This window comes from Sardina pilchardus, chromosome 22 (genome assembly GCF_963854185.1).
Source record: "Sardina pilchardus chromosome 22, fSarPil1.1, whole genome shotgun sequence".
Classification (NCBI taxonomy): domain Eukaryota; kingdom Metazoa; phylum Chordata; class Actinopteri; order Clupeiformes; family Clupeidae; genus Sardina; species Sardina pilchardus.
Window position 1 is genome coordinate 24,300,717 of NC_085015.1, and position 22,303 is coordinate 24,323,019.

The following is a 22,303-nucleotide window of genomic DNA, read 5'->3' on the forward strand; positions in this document are numbered from 1 at the left end:
TCCCAGATGTCCAAATCAGCTGTGGCTGCCTTTGACTGACTGAAGACACCTGGGCCACCTCAACAAGGACATCACAATCACACATTGACTTTTATCCTGGCTTGTGGAGCAGGGAGATATGGTAGGCTAAGCATGTAGTGAGGAGGTCCTCCAGGGTTAGCACTGGGGAGCGCAGATAAAGTACATCTGCATTTTCAGACCTTGAGATTATATGGCTCAGCTCGACTTTGGTAACATGACAAAAATGCATTCATGTGCCACAGAAAGCGTTCGTTTTTTTGAAAGAGTTGTATTCAGTACGCAATCAACAAAAACAAACAAACAAACAACAAAACAATAAAAACATTTATTTAGCACTCAAATTAATCAGTTCCTTGTCATCAATTCAACGGGCATATTTTGCTTCACTAATCTTTTGCCTGATATTGTTTACACGTTTTTATCTGTATTATTATTGTATTGTTGTCATTTTGAAGCCATTGTAAGGATGAAATTGAATAACCTCAATAACTAAATCTTAAAATTCAGGTTAAACACAACACGCAAGCACCCGAAAGCTTGAGCAACCTTGTCACACACACACACACACACACACACACACACACACACACACACACACACACACATACACACACACACACACACACACACACACACACACACACACACACACACACACACACACACATCTTATGCCGTGTCTGATGGATTGCTGTGTCATCTGCCACCCACTAGCCAGACTGGGTGTGACCCAAATGAATAAGTGTTTTCAGCGGGAAAGGGTCACTTTAATGCCATGGTGGTGGACTCTGTGTGAGTGTGTCTATTGGTGTGTGTGTGTGTGTGTGTGTGTGTGTGTATCTGGACAGCAAGTTGGGGTTGGAGTGATCAAGACACCTTTAAAAGCAACCTGCCATCTTAGGTATCCTTTAAAGATTTGGTTAAACAGGGTGGGGGTGCTACCCCCCTTCCTTGTGTGAACGAAATAAAATTGGACTTGCTGGACATCAACTGGTGTTTACAGATTCCACAAACTTGATCTAGGAGCTCAAAGACTGTTCACGCAAACAGACACACACACACACACACACACAAACTCAATCTGTCCTCAAAGACTTGGTTCCTATCCTCAAAGCAATGCAGCTTAGATGGATTCTCAGGTTAATTAAATTCACCCAGATCAATTGACCTTCTCCTACTGGAATGCACCCCTGAGACCAATGGATTGAAATGGGTGGCATTTCCACATCATTTTACCTCATCATTGATGCACCATTAATATATTCGGACACACACAGACACGCATACACGCACGCGCGCGCACACACACACACACACACACACACACACACGCACACAAGTAGATTAAATTGCTACAGCTTATTAAGTAGGATACAAATTATTAATATACTGTATATAGGATTTCAAAATAACTTACCAATTATACATGAGCTGTCTGCCTTGATGTTTTTTCCAATTCATTTCATGTTTATACAGGACTTTTGTGAGTTAAATGTTTTGCCTAGACAACTACACAACAATTCTCTTAATTTGTTTTTCCGTAAATGTCTTTTACAGATAGCTGTAATGAAGTTGACATCGATTAGTTAATTGATTGTTCCACAGACACACACACACACACACACACACACACACACACACACACACACACACACACACACACACACACACGCACGCAATCCTAAAATAAAAGTCCAGCACGAAAGGACTGTGTCTGTGTGCTTTTTTCTACTGTGTAAAAGCTCTCAGTTTGGGAGTACAAATTCCAAATGCTTAGTACAAACAACATTTGAAAACAAATACCTGCTTACTCTAACCCTATTAGAATGTGTGCAGTTATACCCTTAGGTAACATGGGTAATAAAAAACACTGTTAATAATTATCTCTGATAATTCCTTCCTGTCTTCTTCTTACTTATTGTTGAATATCTCTTCTCTTGCCTTTCGTCTCTTTTTAACAATTCAGTCATCTGAGAAACTTCTGCTTCTGTAAACCTGTTTGATGAATCTCTGATGATATTTTCGTTGTTGTCAGCTTCAGCGAAATACGCACAGTGGATAAGCAAAATATTTGACATTTGCCGACTGAATCACATCTGACTTTCTAATGAGAACAATATCAAAGACTTAAAAAAACAAATCTTTAGCAATAACTTTCCATTTCAATGGTTAATTTCCATCTAACAGACCAGTCAGAGAGATGCTATCCAACTTCCGCTGTGACCGTGAGTGCAACCTGCGGCACCATTGGACAGCATCATGATGCTTGAACGCGCGTGCTTAGCAAACTTACAGAAAGACGAGTCTGCCACACATCTCCGGGCGCATTATGTTCGGTATAAAAAGGAGCGCACGAGCAACATGAACGCTGGACGATGCGCAAAGAGATGGGCGCGAGACAATCGGTGCTTTAACTGCATGGCACCGTAACGACATCTATGAAACGTCCCTTGGACCACTGTCCATATCCATGGATGATTACTTCTATATTCATATGTGTAAATATTTTTTGATTGACCGAGCGACTTTTTCAGAAGCACCTTTGGATACCTGTTTGGTCTGCATAGACAATTGGTGATGCTGTTAGACACATTTGTGTTCACCAGAATGTAGACATTGTTACTTTTGCAAAGAATTCTTAGAACATGGTATGATAGCTTATTCATCTATTCTCATAGCATTACACGCAAATGCCTTTTTTACTTAGAGCAAGGGGAGGTTTCAACAGAAATATGTGGTTAATTCAGTGATCTCCGTTTACTGTCAGTAGAGATTTTATAGACTCTACCTTTGGCAGAGCCTGACCTCGCCTTGAAGCATGGCGTCTTTCGTCTTGTCAGTGAACGGGGTTTCATTCACTGAAGCAACGGAGAAACTCGAACCCGAGAACCCATACCAAGGACCCCTCTCATACATTTCGCCATGGAACTATACTTTTTTGGCGTGTTTAATGTTCGTTGTGACCTCGCTGTCTCTCTCTGAGAACTTCACCGTTATGCTTGTTACTTTTAAATACAAACAGCTTAGGAAACCCTTAAATTATATCATCGTAAACTTATCAGTAGCGGATTTCTTTGTGTCACTCATCGGAGGGAGCATAAGTTTTCTTAACAACGCATATGGCTACTTCATTCTGGGCAACTGGGCTTGTGTCACAGAAGGATTCGCCGTCACATACCTGGGTAAGTGAATTTCCTTCCGTTTATTTCCTTGTGATTACAACTTGATAAAGCGGTGTAGGCTACTGGAGGAGCCTAATTGCCCCTTCTTCATAGCATTCTATATGCAGAATCAGCAAGCGAAAAGTTTGTCAGTCTTTTGGAGGGACAGGTGTTGTGACAGTTCGCGCAGAGAAAACCTCAGCAGACCTGTGGGGCAGGCTCGATCAACACTCTCGTTCCTCCCTGGAGCGTTACATGGCATTTCTTAAACAAATTTTGGTCATTACATCGAACCTAATGTCCATTCCTGATCGATCTCATCACACACTTCCCATATCCGCCTCATGTACCCACAGGCCAAAGTGCAAATAAGAGTGATGAAGATTTACTGCAGCAGTTAGCCAATAGTGAACCCATAGACTTGAAAAGATTTTCTCTGAATACACCACAGTACATGGTCCAGACAATGTGGTGTAATTACACACACACACACACACACACACAAAGTCACACACACACTCACACACACACACACACACACACACACACACACACACACACCTCATTGATCTTGCTGGATGTGGTTTCTCCTCACGCAGGCATAGTGGCTCTGTGGTCTTTGGCCATCCTGGCCTTTGAGCGCTTTTTTGTCATCTGCCGACCCCTAAAGAACGTGCGCCTCGGGGTCAAGCACGCCGGTCTGGGTCTCCTCTTCGTCTGGACCTTCTCGTTCATCTGGACCATCCCGCCGGTGCTGGGCTGGAACAGCTACACGGTCAGCAAGATCGGGACCACCTGTGAACCCAACTGGTGAGCTGAATAATGTTGTGATGGTTTATATTCACACAAAGCTTACCATTCAAATTTATAATAATAATACAAAAATGAATAATATGAAACTGTAAACACTAAAGTTATTGATGCCGTTTTATCGGGCTGCCTGCCTCGCTCTCTCTTAGTTGATCAAACTCTGTGCAGCTTTCTTGCAACGCGTGATGGCTTTCATTCTGGATGATTATAAATCAGTGAGTGACAGATATATAGAAAAGACACAGCCAGATGTCTTAACTGCAGATGTGTCGATTTTCTCTTCTCTTTGACCCCCACCCCCTACTCCTGAAAAACCCACATAATAGTTTTCGAGGTAATTTCAGCCTTTGAATCTTTTGTATAAAGCCTCTGACACTGGTGGATGGTAGTGGACCATCATTCAACATCATTGATTTCCCCCAAGCATTGAAATGAATTATCTCAGCAACTTGGTGTGTGTGTGTGTGTGTGTGTGTGTGTGTGTGTGTGTGTGTGTGTGTGTGTGTGTGTGTGTGTGTGTGTGTTTGCGTGTGTGTGTGTGTTTGTGGGAGAGTGTGTTCATGGCATGCTGGTGCAAGATATTGAAGCAAACAGAGAGGAAGACAAAGACAAAGAAAAAGAGAGGGAGATAGAGAAAGAGAGAGAGAGAGAGAGGGAGAGAGAGAGAGAAAATCAGTAAGCCGTATGTCTCCCCTGTTCTTGTGCAGGTACTCCACGGACTACACAGACCACACGTACATCATCACCTTCTTCACCACCTGCTTCATCCTGCCCCTGGGAGTAATCATCGGCTCTTATGGCAAACTCATGCAGAAGCTCCGCAAGGTGCGCTCCGCTCAAATTGAGCTGCTGTTCCGATAATGTGCTGACAGATGGGGGGATGCTTCAAATCAAGGCTTCGGCGTTTGCACACTATACGTCCCATTTCATGGGGCTTTTTGCAGTTCCGTGTGTTTTTATGTGTTTCTTAAGTGCAGGGTTTTCTTGAAAAGGCTCAAATGGGCAGAACATCGAGCAGCTCCTCTTCTCGTTTTTTTTTCAGTGTCTTGTGGGTGATGTGCACCATTTCTGCTCTTCATACATAAATTATGAAACGCGAAATGAAATTTGTTCAGCTGGAAATAGTTCAAAAGTCGTTCATCAGCAAGCGCGAAACGAAAAAAAAAAAAAAAACCTGAAACACCCCCCCCAGATATCTGTGTATTTTTTAGAAAATCAAATATCGTGGTGGCGTTTCACTGTGAGTCACGTAGGTCGGGCGCGTCTGTCTGTGTGCCACAGGTGTCCAACACCCATGGGAGGCTGGGCCACGCCAGGAAGCCTGACCGGGAGGTGGCACGCATGGTCATCGTCATGATCGCGGCGTTCATGATCGGCTGGGCACCTTACGCCTGCTTCTCCATCACGGTCACGGCCTGCCCCACCATCTACATCGACCCCAGGCTGGCCGCGGCGCCCGCTTTCTTCGCCAAGACCGCCGCCGTCTACAACCCCATCATCTACGTATTCATGAACAAGCAGGTGAGAGGCAGCTGGAGATTTCCTTCATTCATTCATTCATTCATTCATTAGCTCTTTCCTTCATTTGCTCATCCTTTTGTTTACATTAGAGCTTTAAGCCTTTCACTCATTTTCTTTCCATAATTAATATTTCAGATTTATAGTAGGGTTAGTATCACTAAAAAAGCAATTTGAATCTGAGTAACATTTGTGGCAGTATTTGATGCTTTGAAACGAGCACATCTCTTGTCTCAGTGTCCCCTGACACTGATTCATGATTGAGAACGGTGCATATTGACATTTCTGATAAACCTGTATTTGAGGTCTGTTACGTAAGCCTGCTTATTTATATGCAAGACATGACACGAGTGTCTGAAACGCAACGGATTTGATAAATGTTAATATGCAACAGCTATTCTTCGCCCAGCTGTGGGAAGTGATGCTCCAGTCTAAAGGCTTTTGTTGACACACACACATTGTGATTTTATATGCTATGATCTTGCTTTCAAAATGCCTTTCATGCTTTCTCACTGAGTGCTCTTTCCATATTTCTTTTGTTGAAAATAATTGGTGTACTTGTGGTCTACCTATTTATTTGATTCACTAAGTGTAACCTTCATTCATTCAATTCACTTAGTGTAACTTTTGTTTTGTTAGTTTCGTATGGATTTATAGTGTCCTGGTTTCATTTCTTTATTATATCATAAACTCTTTCATTAACTCACTCTTTCTTTCTGTATACCATTTCATCCCATTAGATTCTCTGTGCTGCTGCTTTTAATGAAACTTTCCTTAGATTTCAATGGATCAAACAAACTCACATCACCCGATCCCGATCCTGATCCCGATCCGGCCCCCCACTCACACACTTCCACTCCGACCCTATACTCATACAGAGCCTTTCACTCCTACCTACCACAGGTTAGGACCAAATGACAGGCATCTGACAAGTCTCCAGTTGACAGCCCATGAGACTGATGTGCTTTGTTTTTTTTTGCCGAGCTCAATAATGGATTGCAGGTTAATAATTGAAAATAAAGTCCATAGAGTTTGAGCGGTCCAACAGGCGCCGATAAAATATACATCAGCACTGTCCCTGCCCCCATCGCTGAACTTCCAACCTCACACTCTCTGAGACCCGCTGGATCTCAGCTCTCTGTTGCTCGCTCTCTCTCTCTCACACACACACACACACACACATACACACACACATACACGCACGTGGTACGGTGTGGTGAGAGAAGAGGTGATTGTGCAGGAGGGAGTGGAAGAGAGGAGTCTTGCTGCGGGGTCAGAGGTCGTGATCCTTGTCATGTTGTGCTGTGTTCACTGCATAGCAAAGAAAGGGCTGGCAAACCAGCTTCTGGTGGACTGGAAGGAATCCTCCACTGTGATTAAGTCATAAGCTATCCTAATCAAACCTCATCAACACTACAGTATACTGGACATAACATAACATCAGACACCCATATTCATTGACAAGAATTTATATATACAAGAAACTCCCATTTCTGTTACATTAATGTACAAGAATGCGTTTTCTGGCCCTGAGGGATTTTTGAGTTGAAGGATGATAACACGAAAAAAATGTTTTCCAGACTTTTCTGTAGCCATATGCAGAAGACTCTCACGTCACTGAACTTGACTGCGTTGCCAGCCACTGCCACAGATGTTAGAAGTCCTCAATCGTCACGAGGAGCTTGCTAGCTCCTTGGAGGAGGAAGAGGGAAAGGGTGGGGGGGTGGGGTTGGAGGGATGGATGTGTGTGTGTGTGTGTGTGTGTGTGTGTGTGTGTGTGGGCGCGCGTGTGTGTGGGGTGCTAGCGCTTCTGAGCACCCGAAGGGCCGTGGTCTCAGGTGGGATTGTGCCTCGCTGTCGGCCCCCTGGAGCTGCTCGCGTCTCTCCAGACTGACCCATTTCTGGCCCAGCTGTTCGACCCCCCCTCACCCCCCCCCCCCCAACACACACACACACCCCTCCTCTCCTCTCCTCTAGAGCCGCCGTCGCCACCAGGGTCACGGGGGTCAGCGGATTCTCAGAACTTAGAGCGGCGAGATAATCGAAGGGGAGGGATGACAGCGTGACAACACGCCGATCAGAACCACTGCCCGAGGGGCTCGAATGGCAGGAGGTTGATACTATAATGATGGCACCAGGGGGAGAAAAGAAGAAAAAAAACACGGAGAAAGGCTGGACATAGGGGGGTGACCACTGCGGAGAGAGGGCAGGGAAGTAATTATAGCAAGGTGAATGGTTGCTGAGAGGAGGATAGCCTTAAGTTGGGGTTGGGTAATGTTTAGACGGCACTGTCCTCAGACCAGATGAGAGACAGTGTACTTTCTTCCAGAAAAAAAATGGTGGTGTTTACAAGTGATGATGGGAGAGGCACTCAATTTCCAGTGTTTGTTTAAAACGATATTGAGAGCTGTGCCAACAGCCAATATGGATAGATTGTACTTACAGTTTTTTCCAATCGTATACACACTAAAATTAAGGTTATCAAACAGTTAACAATACTTAACACTTAAAAAGCGAAACACCTGCGCAGAGCAGTACAACATTAAGCACAAATTCAGCTTCACACTTTTTGCAAAACATTACACACAGTGAATGTCAAAACGTAAAACACATTTTAACACCTTAGACACAGATAAAGATTGTTAGGTACTTCCTTGTCATTACAAAGCCGTGGCTTGCCAATGGCCACACTAATGAACACATTGAATAATCACATCCACCAGGTGTGTAAGCACGCATGTGCAAAATTGAAAACGCAGCACTCAGGTGTGTTATGCTCCATCCTCGAGGGGCGTTCCCATTGATCTATAACTAACACTGGATAGACTATCCGATTGTTTTCGCCCCATTATTCTTTATGTCGATCAGTGAGGATCAAGGCCCGAGGAGCGAGGGAGGATGTATAAAAGCCCAAATGAGAGGCACCCATAGCCTGTGATGTGGATGAACTCTAATGGCTTGATCCAGCTAGACGGAGAGATGATTAGAGTATTACGTATTGTTGTTACTTGTTTGTATTGTTGCTTTAGTTTTTCTTCAGTGACTGTAAGTGTACAGTACTTTTTATTTGTGTACAATTTTTTTTTTCTACACTTTACAGTAGTAAGAACTATAATTCTGCCATTTTCTGTTGATTGACTTGTCACTGTAACTGAACATATGGTACAGTGAAAGAAAGAAATATTAATATATTTATATAATATATAATATGCAGCATCAGTTTTGTGCATTACTTGATGAGGGTTCATCAAAATATTTTTGTCATCTAAATTATCCTAATGCTCTCAAACAATATGTCTGAATAAGATCCATATATTGGAGGAGGGTTTTTACAGATGTGTTTTGAATTTATTGTGTTGGTGTGTATAAGATAGCGACAGTGTGGAATCATTCGAAGAATGTGTTAGTGATATGAGAACGGTATAAGGTTTTATCAATGTGTTTATTGTTTTGACAGAAATATTTCATTTTGCTAGCAATCTGTTATGTTCTGCTGATTGGGTGTTGTGTTTGGTTAATTGTGTGATGTGTTTAGACAAAAAGAGCCCCGTTTTCAAAATTGTGTGTAAACGATTGGAAAAAACTGTAAAAGAAGAAGCTCTTGTGTGACAACTTCTGTTCTGTGCTGTGCTGTGCTGTGCTATGCTGTGTGTGTGTGTGTGTGTCTGTGTGTGTGTCTGTGTGTGTGTGTGTGTGTGTGTGTGCGTGTGTGTGTGTGTATGTGTGTGTGCTTTAAGAAAAGCCTTTTCCATTCAGGCTTGTGAGGTATTATTCATCAACCTTTGCTTTTTTTTTTTTGCCTCATGAATGTAGCGGTGGAAGACCTTCCGCGGTAATTACCCAGGGTGCCTCATTCCCGTTCCAGGCTCGGCTCGGACCTTGAGGAAATAAATATACAAATGCCACGAATTGTGCAAAACTCAGCCTGACCTTTTCTTCTTTAATTAGGGTCAGAACTGCCCTTGTTTTTTTTGCTCTGTGCAAAAATACATATGGTGCACTGACCTTTCCTTCCTGATTTGTAATGCAGTGCGTTTGCGTATTCTGCCCGGCACCTGAATTCAGTATAGTTGAAGATCATGAATTCACCTTTGTGTTTTGAACAAGGGAATTATTGATCTGAGTATCACATATACCCTCCCCCCTCCTTTACTTGGATGACACATTGGAGCAATATTCATTGGCAGGGCCTCTGGACTAAAGAGGGTGTGTGTTTGCATAGAAGATGCAAAGAGGAATGTGGGGTTGTAAAGAGAATAGGAGAGTTATCGGTTTGCCTGGAGAGCTTCCAAGGGCAAGAAGAGTTGGCATGCTGTGGATGTTTTCATGTTTTTTTTTCGCCCTTGTGCTATGCATCTAGCTACCCCCCCCCCCATATCATACCATATGACCTGTGCTTTTTTTAGTCTTTCTTTGCCACGCTTATATCAATTCTATCCCATTGTCTTGCAGTTTAGGAAGTGCCTCATTCACATGTTCAAGGGTGGCACGGCCAGCCTGGACTCCACCCACATCAACCAGACGTCGGACCGCGGCACCACGGCCGAGAGCCACATGGGCGAGATGTCCACCATCGCCGCCCGCGTCCCGCTCTCGTCCGTCTGCAACATGGAGCGCACGCAGGAGGAGGACGAGGAGGTCGACGACGACGACGAGGAGGCCGTGGCGTGCCGGGGGGGCGAGGAGGAGAAGCACGGCGAGAACAACGGCGGAACCAACAACACGCTCCCCGTCAGCGTCAACGAGAACAAAGTGTGCCCTCTCTGAACTGAGGCCCGGGGCGGGGCAGGGTGGGGGGAGACGATAGATTAATGAACGCTGCTTTCATGTAACTTTGTAGCCTCCTGCAACCTGACTAAGAACCCTGTCTCATGAGTAGAACTTCAAGGGCTCTCCCCGCACAGGTATTTGTTCCTTCAGAAGCTTTTCACAGTTTTGCTAGTGGCTTGCTAATTAGCTTTAGCTCACACATAGGACAAAAGTGTTTTTTTTTTTGGGGGGGGGGGGTCAGGGGTCAGTTGGTGCATTGCTTTGTGGGAACAAATACCCCCCTCAGGATGTGATGTGTCAAAAGGTGGAACTGAACAGAACCCTCCTTACCCCTCAGCAATGTCTCTTGCTACAATGTTGCCTCATATACTGTATAGCATGTGTGCATGAGAGCATATGTGTGAATGTCCTATGCGAATGTCTGTCTCTATGTCAGTGGGATCTGTGGTAGAGAAGCTTTTGCGCGCGCATATGTGTGTGTGTGCGTGTGTGTGTATACACATGTGTGAGTGTTAAATGCCGAATTTATTGCTAATGTCAGTCCACCCCAAATACACCTTATGGATAAGTCGTAGTTTTCTATTGGAAGGTGTGTGAACATGTTATCCGGAACAGTGTCTGTTGCTTGTCTTGCTCTTCTGTGACGTTAGTGTTTCAGTGGTGTCTCTATCTGGTGCGTATTACTGTGTGACGTCTCTGTTGTGGGTATATCTCTCTGGAAGCCCCTTTTGTGTAACCCCTTCACAGTGCAATACAGAGTATAGCATGTATTACTTTCCATTCGCTGTTTGACTTTCACGTTGAACATTTCAGTTTAAATGTCAGTGACAATATGCCATTACTAGGGATGTCAGAAAGTCAGTGCAACGCTTTTTGTGTTCTGCAGATAACACTGTGGGGTGGGGGGAGGGGGTGGTGTGGGGTTGGGGTTGGGGGGAAGGCAAAGGATCTCCATCACCAATTAGAACAAAGCATGACCTCACTCCAATTTTGTGTGTCCATATTTGCACTTGTAGAATGTCAGTGAAATTAAATATTCCTCGATTTATAGGTGCAATTCCATGAAAAGGAAAAGGTCATCACACAGATTCACATGGAATGTATGCTACGGGTTCCTACTGCCTGCTACAGTGTTTTCTGAGAAAAGCCCCTGATGTTCCTGGTTGTCTTAATTTAAAATGAAAAGGAAAAAAAAGAAGAAGTAGTTACTTGGAAGCTCTGCCACAGCTGTCATCACAGAGACACTATCAAGCCTTTCATCTGGTGGCGCCGCAGAGATAGTTCCATGAAAATTTGCCGAAGTAATGCAGCAATAATGGCTAATCGAAAAAGAATTGAGGCATTTGGCATGTTTAATTTTCTGCCAATTACTTCTTTGTGAGCTTGGTAGAATATTCCACTTAACTGCAATTCTTCCCATAATAATGTGGTTGTGTTCCAATGATCAGCCCCAGCTGAAAAGCTTCTGCTTTGAATGGGAATAGGATCATTTGGTGGCACATTATTTTGTTCAGAGGGACATTTTTTATTAAGAAAGCTTTTCTTTGGGGGATTTTTGTGCTGAGCCTATTTTTTTTTCTTTTAAAATGTCTACAGTATATATTTGTGCTGGAATTGCAGATGAAAGAGCATTTTTACCTGTTCAGAGAGCAGTGAGCTGTGAGATGTCAGTTCATTATCTGAATGATGAGTGAAAATGGAATGGCTCGCTTGACGTTTAGTGATGAGACCAATCTTCCATTTGAAAGAAGCCCATTGCTCCAAACTTCCCTTTGAAAACTCTTTTGTTCCATAGCCTCATCAGTATCACATGACTACTGCTGGCCATTTGAGTGCCCTAAGTGGAATAGTGAAATGGCTTTGTGAAAATAAAAGAAATAAAAAAATAACAAAACATTATTATAGCATAATGATTATCAACCAATAATTCAAAACCAAGACACACATTAAAGCACAATCAACTATAAAGCAAATGAATATGAGGCCTGTAGATATATGTTTATGTGCATACGTGGGCAATACAGACATGCTTTTTTATTTAATTGAAATGGTATCCTTGTTCTCTGTTTTAAAATAGTTAAAAAGAAACGTTGCCAACTTGATGGTCTATGATGTGTTGATTAAATATGTATTGTCACTTTAAGATTTAGTTTAGACTTCGTTCTCATATTTGTACCTTTTTGCCAAAATGATAAATGAGAGGACTGATTGTAAGAATGTCTATTAAAGGAACTGCATGGAGCTGCGTTCAGTTTAGCTCACTTTAGGTGTGCAACAGGTCAAGCTGCATTAATGCAGGGTAGACCTGTGTCTTAATCCATTTTAGATAAGCCACACATTTATATTTACTTCAATATTGGTTAGCTTTAGTTTCTGCTCCATGGAGTTGGAAAACTAAATCTGGATTCATCTTTACCTAGAAATCTACTATCATGTATAAGATCTTTAAATGTCTATTACTACTTTGGGTGTTTCCAGACTGGTATGAATTGTGTGGGTTAATGTTTCAGTATGTTGTAAACTGTGTGTTGACTATTTCGCCAGTCACCGTAACTCAAAAACAAATGTGTTGAAACAACACAAACTATGTTGTCCCTATCTGGACACAGAGATGTGTTAAAAGCAACACGTTGTGTTAGTTTCAACACTTATTGTGTAACAAATAGCAAAAGCAATGTGTTGAAACAACAAAAACTGTGTTGTCTCTATCTGGACACAATGTGTTTTCATCACATCCATTTTGAATGTCCAGATAGGGACACTTTTGTGTTGTTTACAACATTTGTTTTAAGAGTGTAGGAGGGAAGGCTTACAAGCTAACTCAAATCAATCTACAGGGAAAGAGAATGAAGCGAGGGGCCTTCATTATTTTGGTTAAATAGTGTGTATAGCTGATAAGTCACTGTTATCATGATCCGGATTGTATATTGTTGTTATTTAAATTCACTGTATTTATTTATTTGTTAATTTGTTAAAACAGTGTGTGTGTGTGTGTGTGTGTGTGTGTGTGTGTGTGTGTGTGTGTGTGTGTGTGTGTGTGTGTGTGTGTGTGTGTGTGTGTGTGTGTGTGTGTGTGTGTGTGTGTTGTGTGTGTGTGTGTGTGTGTGTGTGTGTGTGTGTGTACATCGTGGGAGCCTTGATCATTGTCATGCTATGGATAGTCTTCTCTGTAGTCCCTTATTTCTATTGCCTGACAAAGCAACGTCCTTATTGTGATTAGTGTCTAGTTGGTGTGCAGCAGAAGCACAATTCAGTATGTAATAAAAGTGGTATTTTCTTGGGGAATAAAATTTATTTTCAGAGAACAAGTCTGGAGTTTAACTTTTCAAAGCAATGAATGTTGCCTCTTTTAACATAAACAAAACTACTTGTTTTTGTGCATCTCACACTATTGCCTTTTAGCCTGGCTAGCGCCTACCACTTCTCAAATGAGACGTGGTCTGGCAACCAGACGTTCATTTTCTCGATTTGAAAAAATGCCCAGATCCGTTCATTGGGCGCCACGGATGTCTATCAAATGCTTCTCTGCATAGCTCATCATGGTCTTGCTTTCTCCCCTGTTCTGTGATTGGCCACCAACATCAGGCGAAAATGGGAGCGTTGGTTTCCAGACTGCCTTAGCAGCGTGAAAGAAAGCACCGCGCAAGGCAGTATGGGAACACCCAGGCTAATTGCCTTTAGTAGTTAACTAAGCAGAGCACATGAACTAAGAGGATGGAATGGGAACGTATTTGAAAAGGCACCTGGCCTTGCCCATGTATTCTCTCTACTCCTTTTCATCTCACTGAGACGCTTGTCTGGCCGCCGCTCTCAAAGCACTAACATTTCCAATAACGGTGGACTAATCAGCTACAAGATGGGGTGATGTTGGTTTAGAAATCGAAAGTGGCAGTGGTAGTGGTAGACGGTAGTACCAACGTCTGAAAACGTTGATACTACGTTGGTTTCGTTGGAAGAATGTCTAAATTAATGTGTTTCCCAATGGAGAAAATAGCCAGACCATCTTCACAAAGTGAAAACAGGGTACCTATTAGTTGCAGGCATTTATTAGATTAGTTAAAGGCTATAAATAGAATCAAGTTCTTGCAAAGTCCCAGTGGGGAAACTGCTTTTCTTTAGGCTACATTGTGTGTGGGCTTTTATAGCAATCCTGCACTTAACCTGATTAATGACATTGATTGGGCTGGTGGTGCTCGCACAATAACTCTTTCACTGGCGGTTAATTTGAAACATGGCATCCTTTCAAATATGAGCTATTTTTATTTAGGTCTTAATTAAAACACAATGCAAAGGTAATATTAGGAACATGTCTGAAAGTTCACGGATAGGTCTCCTTGGCTCGTAGCTTTTGTATGTCACCTCTGGATGACAGGCAAGCAATTATTACTGTGTCACATTAAGGTTAGGGATACAGTCACCTGAGGTGAGTGACGTCAATACCAAGTTAATACCAAGTTAAAGGAAGATAACAACCATTGAGGGATTAAATGGGGGATTGATGTGATTAATGGTGTTCATTATGGGAATCGGTTTTATGCCCATCTGCACCCACTTTGCAGAGGTTTTCACTGGCTCTGTCCAAAAGGAGACAAATGCTTCACACGTCACAAGAGGTACTATTCCTGGAAATCGGTCTGAAGTAACATTGAGGTGGGGGGTGGGGGGGTTGTGGTGAAATAACAGATAATAACCCGAGATGATGAGATTTGTCCGTGACCAAGTCAAAGTTCAGCATCTGTTTTCATAATCTCGGAGACACTCACTCGCTCTCACCCTCGACGTTCTCCAACATCGTGGTAAACATCTGAATTTCATTTCCGTTGAGCTCCTAGCGCCGCGGGAAGGAGGGCAAATCGAGTGTCATGGAAAAGGCGGTATAATCATGGGGGGCAAAGTCTGTCTTTCTTTTTCTTTTTTTCTTTTCACTCTTTGTCAGCAGAAGTCTATCATCTCCACAGTGGGGGGCACCCATCAAACAACATCAATTTTACCCTATTTTTTAACAAAACAACACAAACTAAGGGAACGTTTCCTTTTGATTGCATATCCAGTCAGATTACAGCAAAGGCAAACATTTAAATGCAGTTGGGTGAGGGACTAATAGACAGACAGTGTGACCTACTTGTTTGATATTCCAAAAACTGCTTAAGGTAATGCGATTAAAATACTTGAGACACTTGTCTGGCCTCTTAGAAATATTAGGCTACTTCAGTTTGAAGCAATCATGATGCCAGTCATGTAGGATTAACATCCTTTTAGATCTGCTGCACCTGGTCATTAGTAAGCAATATATAAGATCGTTCTCACTGCTCCCTTATTTTCAAACGTTTAACACATTCCAAACCATCAGAGCTATTTTGTTTCAGACATTTAGATGTCTATAGCAAGGTAAGAGGGCGTTGGGTGAATGGCACCTAAAATAATCAACCGTAATCTAAATTACTTTTGTGTTCATGAAGAAATTCTCTCCACCCTATCTGGGTTTTTACTCTTTTTAGCAAGCATGTCCCCTCTAAAAAAAGACTCTGTCTTGGGAACATTAACTCAGCATTTGTGCTGTAACTCCCAGAGCCATTTTGATATGACTGAGCTTTACGGGTTCTTACCCGCTAAGTGTTTGAGCCTCTCAGGTAAACATCTGGATTTATGACACGAACCAGCCCGGGGTTGGCATGCTATAACAGGTGTCGCACATCAGCGCAGTGTCACCTATTGCATTCTGATTGGGATCCATTGGCTATTGATTTTACTTCAGCCTCCGTGAGCTAAGGAATGGATATTGGGTTTCCTGCCGGTTCACCTCAGGTAAAAGACCCCTGTTGATGGCTCTGTTCCAATTACAACACAGGCCCAGATTGTATCATGGCCAGATTTGCTGAAGCACAGCCTTTAATATGACACAGAACCTCAATGATTATGATACTGCCATGGTTTGATCCTGGATTTGAGGAGAATCAGGAAAAGATAAGGTGTGCTTCTCCCCATGACTTCAGTCATATTGCCGACCGATGAAAAAAACAACCTCTCCTAAATCCACACACATTTCACAGTCTTAAGACGTGAAAGTAGTTTTTATTGTATTGTGCAGCTTGGGTAACCTTTGACATCATAGGCTTTTGGATGCATCTTATAAAGAGTATGAACATTCCCCGTGTTATGCAAAATGAGGAAATGATCCTTTTAAAGATAGATGTACCATGCACAAAAATGTGATGGGATTTTAAAAAGAATTTCTCTGAAATTTTCTCTGCTGCTCCACATGGTTTGCCCTTTCCCCTTCCTCCTCCTCTTCCTCCTCCTCCTCCTCCTCTTCCTCCTCCTCGCCAACTTTCTGCCTGTCTCACGTTCATGCTAATTTCTTGCTCTGCTTCGCGGGTCTGTGTCTTCCACTGCCACAGCCGGCCTCGCATTAGTCTGCATTCGCAAACAGGAAATCCTTCCCCAGCATGCTTTGCTGCCTCAGGTCCCTCTCTCTCTTCTCTCTCCCTTCTCTCTCCCGCTCTCCATCTCTCTCATTTCTCTTTCTCTCCCTCTCTCTCGTCTCTCTCTCCCTCTCCCCCTCCGTCTTTTCTCTTTTTCTATTCTTTCTTTCTCTCCTGCTGTCCTTCCCTCTCTCTCTCTCTCTCTCTCTCCCTCTCTCTTTCTCTCCCTGTCTCCCTCTCTCTTTACCATTTAGCCTCTTTCTCTTCTTCTTTTTGGGAAGAGGAACAGAAGGAGAAGAAGGTCAAAGGTCACTCTGGCCCACGGCGTTTCTCATAGGTCATGGATGTAATTCCCTGGCCACCGCTCAGCTGCTCTGAAAAAATACAGTAGAGAAACCTGTGCTCTCCGCGGAGAACAGAATTTCTTCTAATCTAATCTTCTAATTTCTCTAATCTTGTTCCATAACATTATTACCATGTCATAAACATATCAGATGTCATATCCTGTAGTTATATATAGTCAGTCTGTCATATTATCATTTATGCCATGGCAATTTCATGTTACTGTATAGTTGCATGTTAAAAAAACTGAGAATTTTCATGACAAATTATCGATAATAGTAAAAGTTACCATGTGGTAGCGTGTGCGTGGTACGGTGTTGCATAATTGAACATAAACTGGCCTGACTTTTTTGTGGCATTGTTTTGTCAGTATTATGACACAGGGGTTTTTCATTATGAGTCAGTGCTTCTCTGTAGATGTTCTCCTCCTTCCTATGATGGATTATCACGTGATAGTTTCTCATTTTTAACCGACGTTGATGATGAACACGCTCGAGGTGATGTAGACGGTGTATCTGTCACGAGAGGATTTAACCTCGCGTACTCCCTCTGGAAGCATGACCCCAATGCATCTCAATGATAATAGTGGTCTACAAGCACTTTAATCAGTGATCATTCGTCTAAGACAGCGAGTTATCTCTCATACCGATTTATGTTTTTTTTCAAGTGTACAGCTATATTAAAAGCTTTACCCAGGAGATTCTGTGCAGCACACCGAGTTGGTCAATAAGCACAGCAAGATTTCTGCTTTTGTTGAAAAAAATATTCTTGTTGATTAAATAAATCTGGTCAATAAGCTACAAGATGCTGGAGTCCTTCCACCAATCTAATAAAAGAAAATGATGAAAGGCTTCTTTTGAATCAATATAATAGAAAATGTTCTGTGAGAAATGTAAAGGTAATATGATGTATTTGGACAGATACATTTCCCTTGAGAAAACTGGCTGTAATTTCACTGGTAGCAATCAATGCAGCAATTGGATATGCTGAAATCAAAGTTTGGATGTCGTTCTGACCATGTGTCTTCTTGACCATGTGTTTTAATTCTTAGTCTGTGCGACATTGCAATGATACACCCCCCCCCCCCCCCCCCCACACACACACACACACAGACACACGCACGCACACACACACACAGATAGTATCAATGTACAGTCTGTATGTCTCAAACATTCTGCAGCCAAAGATATGATGAGACATGAAATTGGTGATTATACTCAAGATTCAAACCCCCATGTCATTACTTCGCTCATGCCACTTCGTCATTATGGGGGCGAAAGGCCACATCGATTTCCAGAATTACAAAACGTTGATCTAATTGTGTCCTGTATAGCAATTATGAAATAATTATAGAATGGTTACATATACAGAGACATACACAGACAAACAGACACACAGACACAGACACAGACACACAGACACAGACACACACAGACACACACACACACACACACACACACACACACACACACACACACACACACACACACACACACACACACACAAACACACACAAACACACGCACACACTCATATTGCCACGACTGAATTACAAATAGACATTTTGGTTTTGGTTGCTATCTCAGGGAAGGATAATCAAAGTGGAGGTGGGAGCATTTTTGGTTATGCAACTGATGATTGACCATGCAGGCAGTAATGAACAGTCTTATTACTGATTTATCTCCTCCTCCCAGGCTCATTTAGCGAGCTAGCCCACTTTGAGGGATTAGCTTTGATCCCTGGGTGCTGTTTGTTGTCCTCGGGCCCTTTGGTCTGTCGTTTGTAGCAATGTTCAAATGCAACAAACCGGTCGCCAAATCATAGACGTCAGGTCACATCAGGAGAATCACTTCAATATCAGCCTTGCATTTAGATGCACGCACCTTCATGACCCCCCTGTAGACATTTCCTGGAAATGCATTTGCTGAGTAATTTGAGTTGAGGGTAATTGAATTGTATTTGAAAAGATAATTACGCGAGAAGGTCATTGCTTTTAAGGGTGGGTCCAAGATTGTGGCAAAAGGTTGTTAATATATGAGCTTCACGGCCAATCAAATCACACCTCTCCCTTCCTTGCCATGCCCCTGTTCCAAGTGACATGTTCGTTGACTAGAATTATGTATGGCTTAGTGTGAGCCACTGTGTTTGAACCCTATTTGCACAGCCTGTAAAGCAAAGCTGTTTTTTTTCTGGAATCTGCTGAATTTCACAAAGCAGTCTACACAAATGTATGAATGGATAGCGTTTGAGTTGAGGACTCTATCCCCAGACCTACTTAGAATGAGATCTTTTCAATTGTGTCAACGAGCAGACTAAAAACATTAGCCTATACGATAAGTTATGTCTAACTTTGAAAATATCTGTATAAATGTTATATGGTATTTTGAGGTAACATTAAAGCAGGTCTTAACAAGAGGGATAAGACTTAGCAAGTCTGAACAAGAGGGATAATACTTGTTTGTTGGGTCACAGCATGGAATTCTGATCTCTGAGAGAGAAAACTTGTGTCCCCAGACCCCCTCAGTTTACCAACAGATTTAGTCAGTTCATTTCCCTCTGTTTGTAATTGGGTTCCTCTGTTCAAAAAGCACCATCCAATGCTGTTAAAACAACACTACAATTTGTGAGAAATACAAGAAATATATAACATATTCCACTTATTTCCATATCGCCCATTAAAAGTGGTATCTGGTGTAGAGTATGACTTTGAAATCAACCGAACAGACAAAACAAAATAACAAACAAACAAAATGTATTTTGAATCCCAGGTGAGCACAATAGACTGCCATTCACCTGAAGTTCCACCACTAATATGTCGACCTATCAAAAGAAAACTCCCAACTCTGATCTGAAATGCTGATATCGCTACTGACTTTAAACATGCTCTGTTATTTCTTAAACAAATGGTTTTCTGTGATCTCGGCACCTTGGGCATGAATAATCAATACTTTCTAGTGAGACCATTGCAAGGTTTACAATTGGCCAGAGAGCCCCATCAATATTTCACTGGAGCCACTTATCAATAACTGGTACAGACCACAACAAGATGATGGACGACGGCAAATGTTTTTTCTTTCCCTGTTGATCCTTTGTGATAGAGAGAAACAGAGCTGAATGAATACTAATGAACCGAAAGTCCTAAGTATGTGTTAGTCACTTATCAAAGTCAAAAAGAAGTTGTCAGGACTAGGAGTAAAGCAATAGACTGATTAGCCATTGGTCACATCCAAAAAAATGGTTGCCCTTTAGGGAACGTGATGTTAGACCACCTCTGTCACCAAATGCCCACAAGCTGATAATATATACACTTTATCTTAATTGACCTGTCTCAGCTGACTGTCTCAGCAAAATGAACACAAATGCACCGTGTAGAGTGTGGTGGACACTGCCATATCATACTGTGTGCAGAGACACGGTATGCCTAGATTAGAATCTTCTGGAACCCATATGAAAACGAATTTAGCAACATGAATTAAAGCGAAATCTCTTTACAGCACCAATTTAATTGTGTAGGTGCATTTCAATGGTGATGGTGACAGTGAATGGGAGGGTGGGTGGGTGGGTGAGGGGGGGGGGGGGAGTTACTTGTGTGACATGATCTATGATGACATGGGTATGTAATCCTGTTTCCCTTTCACAAGACAAAAGACACGATGACAAGGCTGTGTCCACTGCTACAGCTGCAAGAACTGCAATGACGCGGTGTTCAATGTCACCTCACATGTACTGTATACACTGTATGTGAGGAAATTACCATCCAGGGGCTGGAAGCCTTCCATTATCCTGACGGACGCAAGTTGTCCTAGAGAGAAACAGACAAGCGCAACAGTTACTCAAGGGCAACTCTGGGGATAAAAGAGGCTTTTAAAAACAGTCCATGTATAGTGGTATCAATGGAATATGGCAGCAGGCAGCAGCTGCTGAGAGTTGGAGCAAAAACGCAGCTTCTTTTTTTTTCTTCTTCTGAAGAGTCCCAGTCTTGGGCCTGTTTCAAGCTGAAATGGGGGTTTGGAGAAAAACCAAGCATGGTGCTGCATTAATCCAGCCACCTGTCAGACCAGGGGGGGTGCTGTGAGACATTGTGTTCTCATGAAACCTATTAACTCCTGGGGTAGAAAGCATTGGGAATGTTATGAGAAAATAGCAATGAAATGTAACCAATATGGCAGCAATGTCCATCTATTACCATGCATGTACTGTTTTGGTCGTGTGTAAGTATGCATGCATGTCTTAATGAGTATATTTACTTGTTCATTTTCCTGATGTAAAATATACAGTAGGCAACTACTAGAATTAATCTAGTTTGATGAGACTTTCATTAGAACTAAAATTCTAGTTGTGCTGAGCATGACTTGAAATAATTCATTTCTGATATCTGCATAGTCTTAATGATAAATGAAAGATTGCCATTCACAACCTGTGCAATCTCCATCTAGAATGATGGACTGATGATAATGATGATGATAATGATGATTCACCATTCATCATGGCGATAAGGAGCGATGATTCTGTCTTTACTGTCTTTGAATACCAGGGGTCATACTGTTCCTCAGGTCCATCCTGAATCATTCTCGGCATAACTGAAATGTTGTAGAAATACTGCAATTCCACATCAACATCTTATAAAATGTGTCACATATTATCCAAATCCAGCTAACAGTGAAGGAGCGATCAAGTGTTCTGAACAGCTGCTTTACAGTAAGTTACTATTCTATTATTTCAGCCGTCTTATGCTGATAATGTTGATATTGCTATATGCATTTACGGACTTGTAATGTGGACATTAGTTGCAAAAATGTCTACAATTAATGCTGCATTTCTCTTTACAAAATAAGATTTGTGCTGTGATAACCTTTGAGCAGATCGACTTAGTATAAATTAAGTTTATATGAAATATGTCACTTCAACATTACTGTACAATTCTAATTAAAGTATGTACTAAGAGTAAGTGTGTAAGTAAATAAGTAAGTAAGTATGTGAGTAAGTAAGTAAGTAAGTAGGTAAGTAGGTCATTTTAATTCATATAGCACATTTCCTTCCAAAGCGCTTTCACAATAAAAATACAAGACAGAGTTGATTCCAACAGCGACTACAACTGATACCTCCAGACAAGAAAGAAAACAAACACAACATGACTAGTTTGTGTAATTCCATGTTTTGTGGTTTAGTAATTGTGACAAGAACCAAAACAAATGCAACAGAACAAAAAGTACCTCCAGACAGGAACAAACATACAGACTTACAGACATAATAGAATGT

General features: G+C 42.1%; 1 protein-coding gene across 1 annotated transcript; it reads left to right on the forward strand.

Moving 5' to 3' along the window:
* Positions 1-2,839: 2,839 nt before the first annotated feature.
* On the forward strand, positions 2,840-10,277 carry valopb (vertebrate ancient long opsin b). Its single transcript, XM_062525735.1, has 5 exons — positions 2,840-3,203; positions 3,782-3,992; positions 4,700-4,817; positions 5,274-5,513; positions 9,963-10,277. Exons 1-5 carry the CDS (start codon positions 2,840-2,842, stop codon positions 10,275-10,277), a joined length of 1,248 nt encoding a protein of 415 aa, XP_062381719.1.
* The last annotated feature ends 12,026 nt before the right edge of the window (positions 10,278-22,303 follow it).